At 55.9% G+C, this 20908-nt stretch overlaps 3 protein-coding genes across 3 annotated transcripts; 2 read left to right on the plus strand and 1 right to left on the minus strand.

Annotated features, from left to right (window-relative positions):
* The first annotated feature begins 750 nt into the window (after positions 1–750).
* SAMD1 (sterile alpha motif domain containing 1) lies at positions 751–4292 on the plus strand. Its single transcript, XM_070373532.1, is given in 8 exon segments — positions 751–850; positions 1218–1722; positions 1724–1957; positions 1959–2307; positions 2726–3020; positions 3110–3206; positions 3318–3429; positions 3530–4292. Coding segments are annotated over 7 exon segments (1596 nt in total). The 5' UTR covers positions 751–850; positions 1218–1372; the 3' UTR covers positions 3689–4292.
* Positions 4293–5039: 747 nt separating this feature from the next.
* Positions 5040–8991, plus strand: C7H19orf67 (chromosome 7 C19orf67 homolog). Its single transcript, XM_005888023.3, has 6 exons — positions 5040–5836; positions 6509–6653; positions 6773–6873; positions 6960–7145; positions 7499–7633; positions 8073–8991. Exons 1-6 carry the CDS (start codon positions 5499–5501, stop codon positions 8245–8247), a joined length of 1080 nt encoding a protein of 359 aa, XP_005888085.2. The 5' UTR covers positions 5040–5498; the 3' UTR covers positions 8248–8991.
* Positions 8992–13261: 4270 nt separating this feature from the next.
* MISP3 (MISP family member 3) lies at positions 13262–15592 on the minus strand. The gene is made up of 3 exons (XM_070373533.1): positions 14482–15592; positions 13874–13947; positions 13262–13633 (listed from the first exon to the last, which is right to left on the minus strand). Exons 1-3 carry the CDS (start codon positions 15047–15049, stop codon positions 13622–13624), a joined length of 654 nt encoding a protein of 217 aa, XP_070229634.1. The 5' UTR covers positions 15050–15592; the 3' UTR covers positions 13262–13621.
* Positions 15593–20908: the final 5316 nt, after the last annotated feature.

The following is a 20908-nucleotide window of genomic DNA, read 5'->3' on the forward strand; positions in this document are numbered from 1 at the left end:
TCAACCTGTGTGCTGCGAAGGACGCAACTTCCTCTTGAACAGTGTGCTGTTGTAAACATATTTGAAAACTATTATCAATAAAGTTTTGTTTAAAAAAAAGTGTCGCTAGTGTTCCTGACTTCGGTCACCCACCCACGCACCCCCAGGGGGTTGGAAAGAGAATTTCGGACCCCAGCGTCCAAGCTGATCAGCACCTGGCCTGGAGTCCTTGTAAAGCTGGGTTTAGCTGGAATTCCGCCACTCCCCTCCGCCCTGCTGGAGAAGGGGGCGCCAAACTGCCCTCTGACCCAAGATTAGGGGTCCCCACATTCTGAGGCGCACCCCCTCTGCGTCCAACGAGAGGCCGAAAGGGCGGGAGCTCTAGGGAGACGCTGGGGCCGGCGCGCCGGGAAGCCGAGCGGCGGCGGGGGCGGCCCTGGCAGGGGGGGTATGGGGTGGTGGAGACCGTGCGCGCCCCCCTCCCCGCGCAGGGCCAAGAACGCCCAAGGGGCGCGGAGGCGGCGGTGGTCCGAAGGTCCCTGCGGCGCCGGGCTAGTGCAGTGGCCCGGCCCGCGGGCGGCGAGTTCCCGGTAAGTGCGGTCCCGAGAGCGGAGCGCGCCGGGGAGGCGTGGAGAGGGGGGCTGGGCGCCGGGGACGTCTGGGTCCCGCGCCCAATGGCTGGAGGGCGGCCGAGCACCGCCCGCCCGCCCCGCCCGCCCCCTCTCCCCTCCCCCCGGCGCTCCCCTCCCCCTCCCCCGCCCGCCGCTTTCCCCCGCCCCCGCCCCGGCGCCAACTCCGCGGCGCCTCCTTAAAAAGCGCGCGGGAGTTGTAAGGGGGGGCCGGGGCGAGCCGGAGTGAGCGAGAGCGCAGGGTAAAGGGGGCGGGCGGGGGGCCCGGGCTCCACCTTAAAAGCGGGCGCGTGGGGGTGGGAGGGAGGAAGGCGGGCGGCGGGGAGGAGGGAGGGAGGGAAGGAAGGGGGGCCGGAGTGTCCCGGGCGCAGGGCGCGCGTGCGGCGGCGGCGGCGGCGGCGGGGAGGGGCCGGCCGCGCCGCGCTCCCCTCCTCCCTCCTCGCATCCCCGGCCCCGCGCGCGCCCAGCAGAAGCGGGTCTGTGTGTGCGTGCGTGCGAGTGAGTGAGTGTGTGCATATTTTTTCTCTCTTTTCTTTCTCTCTCACTGTTTTTTCTCTCTCTCTCTCGCTCCCTCTCTCTCTCTCGTTCTTTTTTTTTTTTTTTGCAAAGAAACAGCAGCGCCGCCGCCGCTCCGCCGAGGCGCTGCGCCCCCCGGGGGGGGAGGCGGAGGAGGCGGGCAGCGGCGGAGGGAGGGGTGCCGGGGAGGGGGGCGCCGCGCTGGGAGGGAGGCAGCGCGCACGGTGCAGCCGGGCCGGGCGGGAGGCATGGCGGGGCCCCCGGCCCTACCCCCGCCGGAGACGGCGGCGGCCGCCACCACGGCGGCCGCTGCCTCGTCGTCCGCCGCTTCCCCGCACTACCAAGAGTGGATCCTGGACACCATCGACTCGCTGCGCTCGCGCAAGGCGCGGCCGGACCTGGAGCGCATCTGCCGGATGGTGCGGCGGCGGCACGGCCCGGAGCCGGAGCGCACGCGCGCCGAGCTAGAGAAACTGATCCAGCAACGCGCCGTGCTCCGGGTCAGCTACAAGGGGAGCATCTCGTACCGCAACGCGGCGCGCGTCCAGCCGCCCCGGCGCGGAGCCACCCCGCCGGCCCCGCCGCGCGCCCCCGCGGGGCCCCGCTGCCGCCGCCGCGCCGCCGCCCACGCCCGCCCCGCCGCCACCGCCCGCGCCCGTCGCCGCCGCCCCGGCCCGGCGCCCCCGCGCGGCCGCCGCTGCTGCCGCCACAGCGCCCCCCCTCGCCCGGCCCCGCGCAACCGGGCCCCGCGCGCAGCGGGCCGCGCCCCTGGCCGCGCCGCCGCCCGCGCCTGCCGCTCCTCCGGCAGTGGCGCCCCCGGCCGGCCCGCGCCGCGCCCCCGCCCGCCGTCGCCGCCCGGGAGCCGCCGCTGCCGCCGGCGCCACAGCCACAGCAGCAGCCGCCGCCGCCGCCGCCGCAGCCACAGCAGCCGCCGGAGGGGGGCGCGGCGCGGGCCGGCGGCCCGGCTCGGCCCGTGAGCCTGCGGGAAGTCGTGCGCTACCTCGGGGGTAGCGGCGGCGCCGGCGGCCGCCTGACCCGCGGCCGCGTGCAGGGTTTGCTAGAAGAGGAGGCGGCGGCTCGGGGCCGCCTGGAGCGCACTCGTCTCGGAGCGCTCGCGCTGCCCCGCGGGGACAGGCCCGGGCGGGTGCCCCCGGCCGCCAGCGCCCGCGCGTCGCGGAGCAAGGTGAGCGCGCCACGGAGGGGGGCGCCGTGCGATGGGCAGGTGCTGGCGAAGTTGGTGGCGGGGCGAGAGTCCCAGGAGGAAGCGGGCCGCGGGCGGCCGGGGCTTTGCGCTTCTTCCCTGCGGGCTCGGCGGGTGGTGACCTTGGCAAGTGACTTGATCTTCGCCAGCCTCAGTTTCCTCCGCTGTAAAACGCGACTTAATAACAGTAGCGACCTCTTGGGGTTGTTGAGCGAGTTTAGTGAGATTTGGCTACTGAGAGCTTTATTAACACAGAGCCTGGCACGGAGTGGATGTGTAAAAGTTAGTCCGTGTTGGTATTAAAGGTGGTGGTGAGGCAGTCCGCTTGGTCCTGGATCCCCGGGTCGGGCCCAGGGCTAGAACAGCTACTGCCCTTACGGGCCTCCTTCTCTTGCACCAGAGGGGTGGAGAAGAGCGAGTGCTTGAGAAGGAAGAGGAGGATGAAGATGACGAAGATGAAGATGATGAAGATGAAGTGTCTGAGGGCTCCGAGGTGCCCGAGGGAGACCGTCCTGCAGGTCCCCAACACCACCAGCTTAATGGCGAGCGCGGCCCTCAGAGTGCCAAGGAGAGGGTCAAGGAGTGGACGCCCTGTGGACCCCACCAGGGCCAGGATGAAGGACGCGGGCCAGCGCCAGGCAGTGGCACCCGTCAAGTGTTCTCCATGGCCGCCATGAATAAGGAAGGGGGATCAGGTAAGGACCCCTCTGGGGGTGGGGAGTGGCTGGTGGGAACGAACCGAGCCCCAAGACAAAACCACAGGCATCTGTTTTTTATTTCCCAGCCTCTGCTGCCACTGGGCCAGACTCCCCATCCCCCGTGCCTTTGCCCCCAGGAAAACCAGCCCTGCCTGGGGCTGATGGGACCCCCTTTGGCTGTCCGTAAGTTACAATGTTTGAGACGCGGGGTGGGGGGTGGGGGTGCTGCCCAGGTATGTGTGACAGAGCCAGGGGAGCGTCAATACTCAACTGGTTTCCTCTGTTCCAACGCAGTTCCGGGCGCAAGGAGAAGCCGGCTGATCCTGTGGAGTGGACGGTGACAGATGTGGTAGAGTACTTCACCGAGGCTGGCTTCCCAGAGCAGGCCACAGCTTTCCAAGAACAGGTGGGTTTCGCCTCCTCAACTTAGCCCCAGGGTTTCAGGGTCTTAGTGGGGTGTATTCTGACCCTGCTCTCTCTCTACCTTTCTCCTCTGTCCCACCCAGGAAATCGATGGCAAGTCTTTGCTGCTCATGCAACGCACAGACGTGCTGACAGGCCTGTCCATCCGCCTCGGCCCAGCCCTGAAAATCTACGAGCACCACATCAAGGTGCTGCAGCAAGGCCACTTTGAGGAGGACGATCCCGACGGCTTTCTAGGCTGAGCGCCCAGCCTCACACCCCTGCCCCGACCCACTCCAGTCTCCATCTCACCCAAGACCCCCAAGAGTCTGGGAGCTGGACCAGGAACGCCCTCAGGCCTCCTAACAGATTCTAATGAGGGGGCATTCCTACTCACCTTTCCCCCAATATACACGCCTCTGGCCCCCGGGCACATCCTGTACTCCCTGACAAAGGAGTATGGGGTGGAACAGGGCTTATTCCTTTCACCCCAGGAGGCCAACCCCTCCCTGCCCCGGCCAACCCAGTCTAGGACATTTTGGGGGAAGAAAATGGGGGCTTCCCATCTTCCCTAGATCCTCTTCAGTTCAGCCAGATATTTCCTATATCAGTGTTTTATTCTGCCTGTTCATTTTGGTGGGTGGCCTTTCCTCTCTCCCCCACCACCCAGGCCCCTCCACAGTCTGGCCCTGGCCTCCAGCCCCTGGTAGCAGCTGGGAAAGGGGTCCCTGGATCTTCCCTATCCGTCCTCCCCTTTTCTTTCTGTTCATTGTCGCTCCAGCTGGCCGTATTGCTTTTTAATATTGCACCGAAGGTTTTTTAAATAAAATTTTAAAAAAAGAGAGAAGAAGAAAATGGCATGGAGTCCATTTCATGAAAGTAGTCTGGGGAGGAGAAGAGCCACCCCGGCCCCCTAGGAGTCTTCGGTTTAGGACAAAGGTGTATGAGGAGGGAGACTAGGTAGTGAGTGGTGCTGCCTCAGAGCTGGCTGTAATTTTGACAGTAACTGTTCCAGGAGAACAGGATTATTTGTTTCTTCTGCCATCTTTCCTTTCCCAGAATAGTCCCTGGGCACACAGTAGGTGCTCAAATATTTGTTAAGTGACTAGCAGTTAACTCTAGGTTTTATGAGCATTCTCTTGGTTCTCACCCGAGCCCCATGAGACAAAGCTTATTAAAAAAAAAAAAACCACTTTATAGACCTGGCAACTGGCTCATCACTGCAAAGATGCTGGCTCAGTGTCACACAGGGTGGGGTCGGACACCTGTCATTCTTTACCCAGCGTCTTTAAGTATAATTAATGTATTTGGCTTCAGACCTCTGTATCTGATAACCTTTGCATGTTAACAAAGAATCCAGCCTACAACTTGCGGGGCAGAAGCCTGTTCTGGGCCCATGGTAGGGTCTCCAGTCCTCAAGGTCTTTTTCATAAAAGGGACAGGAGGGACTGGGCCATCAGATGAGATCATGAGATGGGAAAATCTTTTCCAAGTGAAGATTTTTATTGTTAGTAATAGTGACAACTACTACATCACAAGAGCCTAGTAAATTTTAATGCAGTTTCTCAATTCCATGAGGTTTTGTTGTTAATACAGATTCCAGGGCCTGGGGGTCAGAGTCAGCGAGCGGGGCGGGGCCTTCCTTGATTTCTATACTTGCAACCCCGGGGGTTTGACGCGTGGTGAAGATCCTCCTCCCTAGGAAACCACCTCCGAGAGTGAAATGCGCTGGCCCCAGGCCGCGCCCCCAGGATACCGCCGCGCCAGCAGCAGCCCAGGTCACCTCCCCCGGAGGCGCACCCCACGGTCAGGTTCCGGGAGCGCGCGTGTGCGCGGGGCGCCGCTGCCGCGCAGCGCGGGCAAGAGCGGCGCGCCCCTCCGGCGTGTTGAAATTCAAATGAGGCGAACTCCTTCCACGCGGCGCCGGCAGGGAGGTCGAGGCTGGGCTGAACTGGAGGAGGAACGCGCTCCCAGGCCAGGCAGGTCTGAGGTACCCTGGGCGGGGTCGAACCCGCGGCCAATGTGAGCAGCGGAGGCTTAAAGAGCTCCGGGGTCCCCGCCTCTTGCCGCACGATGGCAACAGAACAGTGGTTCGTGGGGCCGCTCCCCGCGGGCTCTGGGGAAACGCCGCCCCGGGACGACTTGGAATCTGGGGCACAGCCCTGCGAAGACCCCTCGTGGTCGCCTCCCCCTGGCGGACCTGGGAACCCACCCGAGGCGGAGCCCGAGAACGGTGTTCAGGGACAGCTGCCCGAGGTCTCCACCTCTACGCCTTCACCGGAGCGTCTGGCCCCAGGCCCCCGGCCCACCCCTCCTCGCCTGCCGTTGGACGCCATGTTCAGCCCCATCACCGAACAGCTCTGCTACCTGCTTAAGAAGGCAGATGATTTCCAGAGCTACTTGCTCTACAGGTGATGCTCGACGGAATCCTAGATTCTACTATGGATGAGAAAGAGGAGGGTTTAACAAAATGGGCGAAATACACTAGGTTTGCATTGGGAGCTAAACGAAGTAAATGACACTAGCTGATTAGCAACCGAAGTTCAGAGTTATGAGAACTGTGTAGAAATTTGGGGTTAGGGAGGGCGGACTATTATGTGGGCTCTTGAGGTTGCCAAACTGCTAGAACTTTTCTCCCATTTTTTAACTGTTGGCTTAAGTTTCGAACCTTGGGCAGGCTAAACAAAACCTATCTGGGCCAGATTTGGCCTGCTGGCTACCAGTGTGAGACCTCAGAGGATAATATGATTCCCAGACCAAGGGAAGGGGGACTGTGATGCTCACAGATCAATGTCCATTGGAATCCCCTGGGAGGATGTTTAAATCCTAGATTTCTGAGCTTCACCCAGGGAACAGGAGTAGGTCAAAGTCAGACGTGGGACTCAGGTGTCTGCATTTTAACAAGTGTTTCACATGTCTTTGATGATGGTGGTCCTGAAAGGTCCTCTGAGAAAGGCCTGACACTGCAGGAGTTTGTTCGTAGTGGGAATCCAGGCCAGGGATACAGGTGGGAGGGGTGAGTAGAATAGGAGAAATTGGTGGGGGAGCCAAGGACTCAGGCAAAGGCCCGCTTCTCCCTTCAGCAGGGACCGAGTGCAGAAGGAACAGTTGGCAAAGGCCATGCCCACCTTCTTGCAGATGTGTGAGCCCTACTTCCTGTACCTGGAGGCAGCTGCTCGGAGCGTGCCCCCCGTCTATGGAGCCCTGCAGGAGCTGATCCGAAAGGGGGTGTGTGTGGAGCAGGTTTCCCAGACCCTGATGCCCCTTTCACATCCCTCAGGCCTGGGGGATGGGGAGGATGCTCCTGGAAGGCCAACTAATCTCATTATGCCCCCTCTTCCATACAGCTGCTGGAGATCTCCCAACAACTCACTCTTCGCCTGGAACAGCTGGTCCTAATGTATGCCTCATTTGGGTTCGTGAACTTGGAGGAGACTGACCCCCTAAGGTAAAAGCATAAGAGATTTGGCTTGGGGTCAGGGGTGGAGGAGCCCAGAGCATAGCCTCATTCCCTACTCTTGAATCTCCTGCCAGCATCTCTTGTTTCTTCTGCGGGAGGTTCACCATCAGTCCTTCCCACGAGGTGTCCATCTTCAGATACTGTGCCCCTGCCGCCTACACCGCCAGCCGCTTCCCCCGATACCTCTATAAGAAGATGCGCTGGAACCTGGAAACCACCCCAGAGCCCAGCAGCCGGGAGCAAGATTCCCACGTGGATTAGTGAGTCCCCTTATCAGAATCCAAGTCCTCCCCCTCGCTATGGGAGAATGCCAGTTTGGGCCACTGAACCACCACCAAAGTGGAAAGCCAAGCAGGAATTCAAGAATCTTTGCAAGGTCATCCTCACCTTAAATATACATACATATATAGATGCCCCCATCAAAATAGAAGTACTTATCTTAAAAAAGTAGGCTGACAGGGAGAAAAGGCCTCAGTATTGTCACATGCCTACCTGAGAACCTGAAGGCACCTTTTAATGAGTTTCCACTTTACCTCTAAAATTAAAGCCCTCAAACAGAAGAACAAGAAACTACTCACTGCTCACTTTTCATTGCTGCCCCTTCCCCTCCCAGCTACTTCCTATGCTATAGAGATACATGGGAAGACACAGGCAAGAGTCCTGCCAATTCCTGCCCCCAGATTCAGAAGCTGTGGTCCATCGGCCGATGGATGCCCCTAGGACCAGCCGAGGATGACCTTTATTCATGGTAGGAGCGAGGGCAATGGTAAGGTGGGTGGGATCTGGAGGGAGGGACAGAAACCAACCAGAGACCATCTGCCTTCCTCAACACTGTTACCATTGATAATAATTAATTTTATTGTGCCCTGAAAAGCGTTTATGCAGACTCATGTAACAACCCACTGAGGTCTATACTACTAGCCCCATTTTACAAAGGAAACAGCTGTTCAGAGAGGTTAAGTTACCTGCCGAAGGACACACAGCTCGTTGAGCAGTCAGCCAGGTCAGGGATAAAATTGCTCAGCCTCCCAGAGCCTTACCCTCTAGGTTTCTCATCAACAAGGAAACCACTTTCCCACCCCCAGCTGAAACAAAGCCTCTTTCAGCCACAGCCTTTCGCTCAAGGGGAGGGGCTCCCGAGTGGCAGGGGACGCTCACGTCCTGGCCTGTCTGTCCCTGGCCCCCAGGATTTTGTGCCCGCAGCCGCCCGGGGACTACCAGCAGCTGCTGACCATCGGCTTCGAGGAGCCGTCGCACATGCTGGCCACCGACCTGCTGGTGCAGATCCTCACGGGCCAGGCGGGCGTGTCTCGGCCCCCAAGCGCCGCCGGGCCCGCGGCGTGGGCCGCGCAGGAGTCTTGAACCTGGAGAGAGGGTGGGAGCTGGAGCTTGACAGTTCCAAACTCCAGAAGAGGGGGTAGGGGAGGGGCTCACTCGTTCTTCTAGTGCGGCTCGGCCTGCCTTCCAAGGGGCCAGGCCGAGCTGGCCCGTCCGCACTGGATCCGGCCCGGCCGCGGAGCCCTGCTTATGAACACACCAGTTTTGTGTTAAATAAAAGAAAGAAAGAGGTCACAGGCTCAGCGTCCACTCGGTGCGCCGCTCCCCTCCCTCCCGGGGAGAGGAGGCCCCGCCCACTCGCTGTGGCCTTCTGGGTAATGTAGTCTTATGGAAACAAAACTGTGGTCCGCCGACTGGCCAACAGGAGCTCAGAGCATGCGTAGGGGGCTGGTACGAAGCAAAAAGGGAAGTAGCGGCTCCTGTCAACAACCGGAACCCAGATAACCGCAAGTTTTGGGTAGCGAGGAAATTCAACGCCCACTGTGAGAAGGAACGCAGGGCTACGCCCACTCGCATGTTTTGACCCGGAAATTATTTCCCTGTACCAAAAAAGACTATATTTCCCGACGTGCCCCAGGAAAGGGCCAGCGATCAGTTTCCTAAGCGCCGAGGTTATATCTTTCTCTTCCAGCTTTTGGGTCACGGCTTGGGCAGGTCGCTGTACCCTCCTGAGGTGTCCGGGGCGCGGGCTGGTGGGAGAGCTGTGAGGCACTCCAACTTGGGAACTCTAAGCTTCACCTTAGCCTTGGACTGAAAAGGAAAACGGGTTGAGAGGTGAACCCGCCTACCTAGAGCTTCAGAGACCAAGTGGTGGAACCTGGACCTGATAGCAACTGGTCACTGGCCAGGGGAGGAGTGTATTTCTTTCGGCTGTCACTCAGCTGCGAGTTACCCACCCCTCTCCCCTTAAGCTAACGGACACCTTTTGATTCCCTCTAGCATTTTCAGAGTTGGAGAACAGACTTGGAGCCCTGCTTACCTAATAGTCCCTGACACATAGTATTATCATGTGTTATGATTATCCCAGTTTACAAATTATAAAAATAGAAACGTGAAGTGAATCATGATTAACCAAAACCCTTGTCTTTTTGGAGTGGGAGTAGAGGCTTCTGGTGACAATTTCTGACTGCACCAAGGATTTTTTAGTCCACAACCCAGGAGTTTGAATGAGCTCAAACGGGTTCTGAAGTTCCCTAATACTGAGTCAAGGCCCTTCTGAGTTCACCACCACCACTGTTTAGACTCCGTTCAGTTCAGTCACTCAGTCATGTCCAACTCTTTGCGACCCCATGAATTGCAGCACGCCAGGCCTCCCTGTTGGAGAAGGCAATGGCACCCCACTCCAGTACTGTTGCCTGGAAAATCCTATGGACGGAGGAGCCTGGTAGGCTGCAGTCCATGGGGTCGCTAAGAGTCAGACACGACTGAGCGACCTCACTTTCACCTTCCACTTTCATGCATTGGAGAAGGAAATGGCAACCACTCCAGTGTTCTTGCCTGGAGAGTACCATGGACAGGGGAGCCTGGTGGGCTGCAGTCCGTGGGGTCACACAGAGTCGGACACGACTGAAGCGACGCAGCAGCAGCAGCAGGCCTCCCTGTCCATCACCAACTCATGTAGCCTACCCAAACTCATGTCCATTGAGTCGGTGATGCCATCCAACCATCTCATCCTCTGTCATCCCCTTCTCCTGCCCTCAATCTTTCCCAGGATCAGGGTCTTTTCAAATGAGTCAGCTCTTCGCATCAGGTGGCCAAAGTATTGGAGTTTCAGCTTCAACATCAGTCCTTCCAATGAACACCCAGGAGTGATCTCCTTTAGGATGGACTGGTTGGATCTCCTTGCAGTCCAAGGGACTCTCAAGAGTCTTCTCCAACACCACAGTTCAAAAGCATCAATTCTTCGGCGCTCAGCTTTCTTTATAGTCCAACTCTCACATCCATACGTGACTACTGGAAAACTGTTTAGACTAGTCCAGTCCAATAGAAATTTGAGCCACAGATGCAAGTCACCTATGTAATTGCAAATTTTTAAGAGCTATATTAAAAGAATAAAGAGGTCAGACTTTTAGTGATATTTTTATTTAACCCCAGATATCCAAAATATTTTTGCAATATCAATGTAAGAAATTGAGGTATCCCCCTTTTTTTGCACTAGGTTTTTGAAATCTGTATATTTTGCACTTACAACACATCTCAATTTGGACTAGCCACATGCAGCTTTAATTTGTCTTCCCTTAAGACAAATCCACAGGCCACTTAAAACTAGATTTCTGGTGGGTGGTGGCAGTCCTGGGAGAAGGAAACAGGTTTGATTTCCTGGGTCCTATTGGTGAGGAGGGAAGCCCTGGTGGCTCAGTGATAAAGAACCTGCCTGCCAGTGCAGGAAATGGGGGGGTGGGGTTTCCATCCCTGAGTGGGTTAGATCTTCTGGAAAAGGAAATGGCAACCCACTCCAGTAGTCTTGCCTGAGAAAATCCCATGGACAGATGAGCCTGGTGGGATGTATAGTCCATAGGGTTGTAAAAAAGTCGGGCACAACTTAGTGACTAAGCAACCAGTAGTTGCTCAGGAACTGTCTACACCCATGATTCTCTAACTTTAGAATCACTGGAGGGTTTGATCACTAAGTCTGGGATGGAACTTTTTTCTTAAAGATCCCAAGTGATGCTGATGTTGCTTGTCCAGACACCACACTTTGAGCCTGTTTCAACCTATATCGAGCCTACATTGACCTGGTGGCTCTCAAACCTGGCTCCATGTTAGAAACACCTGAGGAGCTTTATTGATGCCAAAGCCTCTATCAGAATCTGATTTACTTGACATAAGCATGCCTCAGGTAACTTTAATATGCAAAAAAGTTCATGAACCCAGGTCTGTACTTAAGTTCTGTCAACTCGACATACTTAGCTCTTAGCTCCTCTGCAGGGGATTAAGAACAGGTTCTTGGTGTTTCCATTTTCCACCTTGGCAGTGCTGGCTCTGAACTGTGGTGTGGAAGGCTTGAGAGTTCCTCGAACTGCAAGGAGATCAAACCAGTCAATCCTAAAGGAAATCAATCCTGAATATTCATTGGAAGGACTGATGCTCCAATCCTTAGCCCCCTGATGCAAAGAGCTGGCTCATTAGAAAAGATTCCGATGCTGGGAAAGATTGAAGGCAGGAGAAGGGGACAAGAGAGGACGAGATGATTGGATGGCATCACCAACTCAATGGACATGAGTTTGAGCAAGCTCAAGGAGATGGTGAAGGACAGGGAAGCCTGGTGTGCTGCAGTCCATAGGGTTGCAAAGAGTCAGAGATGATTGAGCAACTGAACAATAAATGCTGGCTCCTTCTTGCCTTTCTCTCCATTCCTCCCAGAGTCATGGTCAAGCATGTGGTCAGTGTGCTGATGATGGGGTCGGGGTGGGTCTTTGGGCTGAGCTACTGTTGGGGTGCAATGCTGTGTGAGCTAGACCCAGGCATAAATCCAGGAGTTTAAACAATGATTCTAAAACAGTCTTTTCTGGATTTCAGCGCACCTCTAAGAATTTGATACATTAAAACTGCAGAATATACTGCACTGATGCAGCTTTACAGCTTATCTTGAACCCAATTGGGGGGGCCTTGGACCCCTTGTCTTAGGACCAAGGGAAGTTAAGGAGGGCTTGCCAACTGAGCCACACATCCTATTGCAACAGGTATTGTTTGCTGTCTGCTCCTGCTGCTGCTGCTAAGTCGCTTCAGTCATGTCCGACTCTGTGCAACCCCATAGACGGCAGCCCACCAGGCTCCCCCACCCCTGGGATTCTCCAGGCAAGAACACTGGAGTGGGTTGCCATTGCCTTCTCCAATGCATGAAAGTGAAAAGTGAATGTGAGGTCACTCAGTCATGTCCGACTCCTAGAGACCCCATGGACTGCAGCCTACCAGGCTCCTCCGTCCATGGGATTTTCCAGGCAAGAGTACTGGAGTGGGGTGCCATTGCCTTCTCTGTGTCTGCTCCTACCTCCCACCAATTAAAGTTTTCTAAATAGTCACAATTATTTAAAGTTCAGTAGATTTCTCTTTTAAAGATGCTTTCCAGTTACTTTGGGGCTTTTTGGGTTTTTTTGTTTTGTTTTGTTTTGTTTTAGATTTTTTGGCTGCACCACAGGGGTTGTGGGATCTTAGTTCCCAAACCTGGGATTGAATGAGGGCCTTCCTTCTGCAGCGAAATCATGAAGTCCTAACCACTGGACTGCCAGGGAATTCCCTCCAGTTGCTTTTGGAAACCAGAGAATTGACACCACTCACACTTTGAGCTCACTCACTCAAAGCACTGGTGATACAGAGGAACCCCTACCTCCTTCCTGTTGAAACAAGGTCTTTGTTTTACAGCACACCTTCTCTCTTTTAATATCTGTCTGGGGTCTGTAAGGGCTTCCCTGGTGGCTAAGACAGTAAAGAATCTGCGTGCAATTTTGGAGACCTGGGTTCCGTCCCTGGGTTGGGAGGCAACTGACTCAGTATTCTTGCCTGGAGAATTCCATGGACTGAGGAGCCTGGCGAGCTACAGTTCATGGGATCTCAAAGAGTCAGAAACGACTGAGCAGCTAACACACACACGCTGGGGTCTGTAAGCGTGTGAGGTTTACAATTGCTAGGCAGATTATAAATGGCCTTACATGCCCTGCTAAGGAGCTTGAACTACCAACACCACTTTTTTTTTTTTTTGATAGCTATTGTTTATATTCCCAGGACGGGAACAACCTCTTATCACTTCTGTCTAGCCAGCACCATGCGCGGGGCACGTCGTTTGGCACCAATAAAAGTTGACGAAATCTAGAGAGGGAGGGCATGAGTTCGTTTGTCCCAAAGCCGCAGTTCGCACCCGCATCGCTAGGGGGCACTAGGACCCCGGCAGGGCCAGGGGAGACCAGAGGCCACGGAACCCGGCGACAAGGGGACATTCTGCATTCCGGCTGGCGTCTCCCGTGTGTCTCAGGCCTTCCTCGTCTCGCCGCGCTCCTGCCCCACCCCAGGAGAAGAGAACCCAGAAGAAAACAGCCTGCACTGTCCAGAAAGAAAGGGCTTTATTGGGGAGTAGGCCCAGCCGAGGATCCCTGTCCTCTAACAGACAAGGCCAGAAGGAGAGGCTAAGTGGCGTTTGCAGTTAGGCGCAGAAGGGCTGGGCAGTTTTACTAGCAGGGTGGTGGCGGAGGTGTTTCCCAATGGGGACTAACAGTTTTATAGAAGATTCTGGTCAGTTTCACAAAGTCATGTTCAAGGATGCTGATCGATTGCGTCTTCCCCGGCACAGACCTGTGGCCCTTCTCCAGGCCTTCCGCGGATCCGGAGGGCACTCCTGGGCGCCCGGGCCTGAGGGTCTGCCGGGCATGTTACTTTCCTCTGGGGACCCCAAAGGGCCGGAACCTCAAGGCTCCTCCTGCCAGGGGGAAGGGCCAGACCAAAGGCAAATCTTAGCGGCGCACGCACCGCAAATGGGGACACCCAGGCGCCGGATGGGGCAGTATGGGCCCCACGACCACCGCCTCCTTCTCACCCGCGGGCCACGCCCGGGACTTTGGGTCCTAGCCCGATGACTTCCCCGGGAGCCCTTTCGCTAGCCCAGTTTTCTCCCATGCAGAGGGCTGGGGTAAGGGCAGGAGGGGAAAGGGGTTCCCACCTGTTCCAGACCATTCTCCGAAGCCTTTCTGCGAGGAGGCCAGATCACCGCCAGCTTTCCGTCGCCCCTGCTCACTGCGGAAGAAGGGGCGCTCAGCTGGGATTGCCCCCCCTCCACGCCTTAGCAGCAGGAGGCAGCCAGGACGAAGGAGAGCGGCCGCGCCCCTTAAACACACACAGGCGTTCACTCCCCTCCTCCCCACGGAGGCCTCCGTCCCGAGGGAGGAGGGAGGAACCCCAGGGATGGGGAAGGCGAACAAACTCAGAGTGAGGAGGGAGGAATCAGAAAATTCAGAGGGGGAGATCCAGGTGTGCCAGAACGCAGGGAGGGTCCCTGGGAACCCGACAAAGACATCTAAGATCCTCCTCCCTTCCCCCACCACAAGCCTAGGTGGGGTGTGTCTGGGACTCCGACGAGGGTGGGGGTGGAGCATAGGGGAAGGTCAGTCCAGAAAGGGTGGGCAGAGAGAGGAGAGTCGAGAGGGGTGTCCGGGGAGTTTGGGATCCAGGAAGGGGGACCCTGAGGATTAGAGGACCATTGGAGTTGGGGAGTCGGTGAAAGTGGCTGGAGCCCTGGGAATCCCCAGCGCTGGGACGCCGGTGGCTTACCCGTTAGGCTGGGCGCGGGCTCCTTGAACTCGGCGGTGCCGTAGAGGCTCAGCCGCTGGCGCTGCAGCTCCCGCTCGCGCTCATTCACCTCGCGCACCTCCTGCTCCAGCAGCGACTGTGCGATGGGCGGCGGGGCGCGAGGCAGCACCGGACACCGGCCCTGTACGACTGAATGCGGCCGGCCTCCGGGCTCGGGCAGCCGCTGCGTGTCTGCGCTGTCCTCCGCCGCGGGTGAGGAGGAGCACCCGCCAGCAGCCTCGAAGAAGCGCTTGAGCTCGCCCAGCGGCTGCGGCGGCGGCCGGGTTCTCTGCTTTGGGACCTCGGGGCGCGCCAGCGCCGCCTGCCGATAGGCCTCCCGCTCGATGTCTCGCTGCATCTGAGCGCCCGCCCGAGCGCGCTCCAAAGCGCGCGGGAGCGCGGGGCTAGGGCCCGGCAGGCTGAGCACCGGCCGCACGCGCAGTTCGACGAGTTCACTGCCCGCGCGACCTGGGCTCAGGCCCCGGCTCCGGCGCAAGCTTTCCTCGCGTTCGCAGCTGCGGCGAATTTCGCGCTCGATGGGCGTCTCCATGAGTGGCTCCTCTAAGGGATGTTATGGGGTCTCCGAACGCAACTGGAGGGCTTCCGAGTTCGACTCAAAGAAGGTTTCCGGACCTTGAGAGAGACACTGCTCCAGGAGCCCCGTGCCTGGCGCTTCAGACGGTTCAGGGTCGTCGCTTCCTTGCCCAGGACTCTCAAAGCCCCCAGCTGCGGTCCGGCCCAGGACGTTCTGCAACCTGCCTCGCTGATGGTCCGAGGACTTCCCTCTCTTGCTCGGGGGTCTCCGCTCCCTGGTCTGGGGAGGGCACGGGGACGTCGGTATTCAGCTCTGCGGCGGGCTTGGGAATTTCGCTATCTAAGCCGGGGGGTTCAGGCCCACGCGCTTCGGACGACCCCAGGGCTCCGTTCTGCCGCCCAGGGGCCTAGGTGTCCAGGGTTGGGAGCAGCTCGGGAGCCTTAGCTCCCAGCGCTGGAGTTTTGATGCCCAGAGCTGGGACACCCTGCCCTGCGCAGCACCTGTGGTTGCAATTGCCGTCCGCGGGTTCCAAGGCGTCGCCCGCACGGGCCACTTCTCTGACCCGCCCCTGGCCTCCAAGAACTGCCCTCGGGGGCAGGGCCGGGCCCCGCCCCCTGCACCTGCCGGCCGGACACGGGGCCCCGCCCTAGCCCCGCCCCCTAGAGGGGGGCGCCTCAGCTGGGCACTGGGTTTGGTCCACTGACGCGCCTGTCAGCTCGGGGCATTGGATGTTTTAGAAGAGAGCTTCCCTAGACCTAGCCTGCTACCTGGGGGCGCCAGTCTAGATGCAGTGTTCACTCAGTGGGCGCCACCTTGGCACCTTTTCGGGCTCACGTCCCCGGCATTACCAGGGGGCTTGGTTCCCACCCAGCTGCACGCCTGGCTGAACCTCTGAACCACTGTCTTCTGGTGGGGTGTCCTCCGGAACCATCTTTCCGGGGCCTGGCCTGGCCCGCCAATCCTGTGTCAGCCGGCTGGCAGCCACACCAACGGGCTCCGGCTGTCCTTTGAAGTTCCACCCCTGCAGCGCACAGTTCGGGCTGGAGGGGGCGCCAGGAACCGCCTCTCCGCCCGCCCCAGTCTGTCTCCCAATGCCTCGGCTCACACTTCCGAGCCGAGCGCCAGGCCCATAGGGCACTTCCCCTCACCCCACCCGGAAAAGTTCGCGAGCCGGCCGCTGCCAAGCGCACTCCCAGACCGAGGGACGAGGCAGGCAGGCACACACAGCGCGTCCAGGACCCAGAAGTGCGGCTGAGGTTGGAAAGGCGGTCACCTTGGGACCAGGCGACTGGGAGACCCAGAGAAGTATCCAGGCTTGTGGGGGAAGTAGCTCCCTCCAGCTGGGGCAAGATTGTGGTGTTCTTGGCCAGGATTGATGCCAGGAACAGGCGACCTACTCCCAGGGACATCATTTTCCACTCTCTTCCACTGGCTTTCGCCAAAACCTGCCTCCACCCCTCCCCCTCCATTTTGGGATGACCAGTGAAAAAGATAGTTACCTGAAGAAAGGAGGGGGCGGCTACACAGTCTCAGGAGTGCCAATAATCCCCCAACTCTCTGCCTACTCTGGTGACTCCCTTTTCCATCCACCCTCTCACTCCACTCTCTCCTGGATCCCAATCTCAAGCAGCTACCCTCCTCCCTCTGACTCTATTGGCCCAATTAGAATTGGGCCCACCTGGGTTCCATCCCACTGAGAACCTGAGCTAAGTGTCAGCCTTCTCCAAGACTCAGTTCCTTTATCTGTAAAATGGGGATGGCAGTACTTACCCCTTTGGGAGGTGATGATGATGAAAACTCTACTTCTGGAATGAGTTGTCTCTACAGTGGACTCTCCACTCATCACCTCCTGTTCCTCTTCTTCCCTGATGGCTCAGTGGTAAAGAATCCGCCTGCAATGCAGGAGACACGGGTTCAACCCTTGGGTCAGGCAGATCTCCTGGAGGAGCAAATAGCAACCCACTCCAGTATTCTTGCCTGAAAAATACCCATGGACATAGGAGCCTGGCGGGATAGCATCCAAAGAGTCACAGAGTCAAAAACGACTTCACATGAGTATGTGCATCTCTCTCCTAGCCATGCATACTGTGCTCTTGGTTCCACCACACCACTGACCCTTCTCTGTCCAAGGACCTCCTTGACCTCCATTTACCAGACCTGGTCACTGGCTTTTCCCTGAGTTCCTTACCACTAGCTCCTTAGTCTTGGAGAATGGTACCCACTTATGGTTTATCCTCTAACCTCTCAGGTGCCTCTTTTCAGACTTCTGGTTCACCTGCATCAGTGGGGTTCTTTCCCCTCTGGCTTCCATTGGGTTTGGCTGATGGGAGAGAGGAGAATGAGAGATCAGGATGTTTATCCCATATGTTCTTCCTCCAAGCTTTGTTGGCTGTGTCCCTCCACTGCCGGCAGCAGCTCCAAACAGCTCTCTCTCCAGGGCTATGGGGTGGTAAGAGCTCCCAGCTGATGCCAACCCAGCAAGTGCACTATGCCTTGTTTATTTCCTTCTATTGAGTTCTGATCAATTACTCAGTTTAAGTATACAATCTCTTTCCTGCCAACACTCAGACCTTGACAAACTCCAATTTCACACTTTAAACACCATCTCTATGCAGATGTCTCCCAAATTTATATCTCTAGCTCTAATTTCTCCTCTGAGTTTTAACTCATATCCAACTGTCCCCAGTCTAATATATAGGTCAAACTGAACACTTTCAAAACTGAATTCTTGGTCTCCCCACCAACTCTACTTCTCTTTACTACATACAGCAACTCACGCATTCTGTTTTTTATGTCCCAAAATGTAGAACTCAGCCTCAATTTCTTTTTTTTCCCTACCCACCCCCAGTTCATTCATATATTGGATTGCTGTTTGCTCTGCCTCCAACACATATTCTGAAGTCATCCCCTTCTCTCCACCCTGTTCCCAGCCATTCATTGCCCTCCGATATCTCTCCACCAAACTTAGGAGAAAAATCCAAATTTCCTACCCTGGCTCAAAACCCCTTCCCACTTCTCAGATCTCATCTCCTGACACCCTCTCCCTTGATCCCTCCTCCGTTTGAACCTTTATGCTTTCCTCAAACTCTGCGATTGCATTCCCACCCCAGGGCCTTTGTACTGGCCTTTCTGTCTGCTTGGAATGACTCAGCATATGGGTGGGTTCTGCTATTCAGATGTCACTTGATTCAGATGTCACTGCTTCAGAGAAGTGGTCTCTGATCACCCAGCCTACCTCAAACACAGCTCTTCTCTGTAACTCTATCCCTGCCTTTTTTATTTTTTGTAATTCACCCAGTACTACAGTTGGGCTTCCCTTGTGGCTCAGACGGTAGAGAATCTGCCTACAATGCAGGAGAACCAGGTTTGATCCATGAGTTGGGAAGATCCTCGGGAAAAGGGAATGGCTACCTACTCCAGTATTCTTGCCTGGAGGATGCCATGGACAAAGGAGCCTGGTGTGCTACAGTCCATGGGATCACAAAGAGTTGGACACGACTGAGCGACTAACACTTTCACAATACTCTAGTTATCATCAATTACCTTTGTTTCTTTATTTGTATATTATCTATCTCTGCCTGCCCCCGACCTCAGCTGGAGAGTGAGTGGTATTAACAGCATTTTCTGTCTGTCGTGTTTACCCAGCTCTCTCACGCCTAGAACAGTGCCTAACACATAACACTTACCAAAGAATGTTCCCAAAATTGGGAACAAAGAAACAGACTTGGAAGTTGCCATTGAGTTTAGGAGACAGACACAATTATAAACAGAACAATCTTGCCTCAAGGTGGAACCCAGGACAAGAGTATAAAGAGAAGCCTATATAAGTGTTGATCTAAATAGCTAACCGGAGAAGGCAATGGCACCCCACTCCAGTACTCTTGCCTGGAAAATCCCATGGACGGAGGAGCCTGGTAGGCTGCAGTCCATGGGGTCGCTGAGGGTCAGACACGACTGAGCGACTTCACTTTCACTTTTCACTTTCATGCATTGGAGAAGGCAATGGCAACCCACTCCAGTGTTCTTACCTGGAGAATCCCAAGGACCGGGGAGCCTGGTGGGCTCCTGTCTATGGGGTCGCACAGAGTCGGACACGACTGAAGCGACTTAGTAGTAGTAGTAGTAAATAGCTAACAGTTATAAAATCAAGCTACAAGCAATGAAGTAAAATACAAACTCTCCTCCAAAAGGTGCTGCTGCTGCTGCTAAGTCGCTTCAGTCGTGTCCGACTCTGTGGGACCCCATAGACGGCAGCCCACTAGGCTCCTCTGTCCCTGGGATTCTCCAGGCAAGAATAGTGGAGTGGGTTGCCATTTCCTTCTGGGAACAACCCAAATGTCCATCAACAAATGAATAGATAAGCAAAATGTGATCCATTCATACAATGGAATATTATTCAGCCATGAAAAAGGAATGAAGCACTGATTCAGGCTAACATATGGATGAACCTTGAAAACGTTATGGAGAAGGGAATGGCAACCCACCCAGTATTCTTGCCTGGGAAACCCCATGTACAGAGGAGCCTAGTGGGCTACAGTACATAGGGTCACGAAGAGTCAGACCCTACTCAGCAACTCACACTTTCTCTTTTGAAAAAATTATGCTCAGTGAAAGAAGCCAGACAGAACAGGCCACATATTGTATTATTTATTGTATTATTTCACTGATTTAAAAAAATGTCCAGAATAGGTAAATCTATAGAGACAGATGCAGATCAGAGGTTGCCAGGGTCTTAGGGAAGGCGTGTCTGTTTAATGGGTACAGAATTTCCTCTTGGGGTAATGAAAAGGTTCTGGACCTAGACAGTGGCCAGTTGTACAACATTGTGAATGTACTAAATGCTACCAATGGTAAATTTTGTTTTGTGTATTTTACTACAACTAAAAGATAATTTTTAAAAATGTGTTCTCTAATGTCTATTATGGCAAATAAGCTTTTATTTAAAAAAAAAATTTGGCTGACTTGGGTCTTAGTTGTGGCACAAGAGATCTTCGTGCCTCACGTGGGATCTTTCGTTGTGGCGTGTGGGCTTAGTTGCCCCACAGCATGTGAAATCTTAGTTTCCAGGCCAGGAATCAAACTCATGTCCCCGTCATGGCAATGCAGGGGGTTCTTAACCACTGAACCACCATGGAAGTCCCCCAGATATGCTTTTAGGAGGATCTATTGGGTTCGCCAAAAAGTTCACTTGGGTTTTGCCATACCGTCTTCGGGTTGTTGTTATGAAAAAATAAAGCCGCAAAGGAACATTTTGACAGCCCAATAGAAGACCAGGTTCAACTGAAAATATTTGAATCCCTAGGAGCTTTGTACTTGGCATAGGAAAACCCCAGGCCTCAGTCTGGCCCCGTTTGTTTCCCACCCCAAGTCTGTCCTACACAACAAGGGGCCCTGTACATGTACCTAGGGACCCTGTCCCATGTACCCAAGCTCTTTCCTCGCTCCTCGGCCACTTTTTGGCCATCCTGAGTAGGATCTAGAGCAGGGAGGAAGGATTTAGTTGGGCACATTCCCTTTGTTCCATGGGGAACAGACCCTCTGAAGCAAGGAAGGGGCCTAGGGGACGTCCCTGGCGGTCCAGTGGTTAAGGCTGCAGGGGCCATGGGTGCGATCCCAGGTCGGGTGGGGTGAACTAAGACCCTGCATGCTGTACAGCTTGACCACAAGAGTGCTGGGGGCTGCAGCAGACCAGCCTGGAGAGTAGGAGATGATTTCCCCACGAGGATGGTTGGATAAAACACATGATCAGCTGAGAAAAAGGGCGCTGCTCCTTTAAGAAAGGGATGGTGGGAGGATTGAATAGGGATCTTCAAGACTTGGGTAAGAAGTTCTCTAGACATTTCTCATCACCACACTCCCCCAGTAATTATCACA

Source organism: Bos mutus, chromosome 7, assembly GCF_027580195.1.
Source record: "Bos mutus isolate GX-2022 chromosome 7, NWIPB_WYAK_1.1, whole genome shotgun sequence".
Taxonomy (NCBI): Eukaryota; Metazoa; Chordata; class Mammalia; order Artiodactyla; family Bovidae; genus Bos; species Bos mutus.

Excerpts from the sequence above, each read along its gene's own strand:
- C7H19orf67 (XM_005888023.3), top strand. The coding sequence starts at position 5,499 with ATGGCAACAGAACAGTGGTTCGTGGGGCCGCTCCCCGCGGGCTCTGGG. Across the intron at positions 5,837-6,508 it reads CAGAGCTACTTGCTCTACAG|CAGGGACCGAGTGCAGAAGG; the intron begins GTGATGCTCGAC and ends TTCTCCCTTCAG. Across the intron at positions 7,146-7,498 it reads CAAGATTCCCACGTGGATTA|CTACTTCCTATGCTATAGAG; the intron begins GTGAGTCCCCTT and ends TTCCCCTCCCAG.
- MISP3 (XM_070373533.1), bottom strand. The coding sequence starts at position 15,049 with ATGGAGACGCCCATCGAGCGCGAAATTCGCCGCAGCTGCGAACGCGAG. Across the intron at positions 13,948-14,481 it reads GCCCGCGCCCAGCCTAACGG|TGAGCAGGGGCGACGGAAAG; the intron begins GTAAGCCACCGG and ends CTTCTTCCGCAG.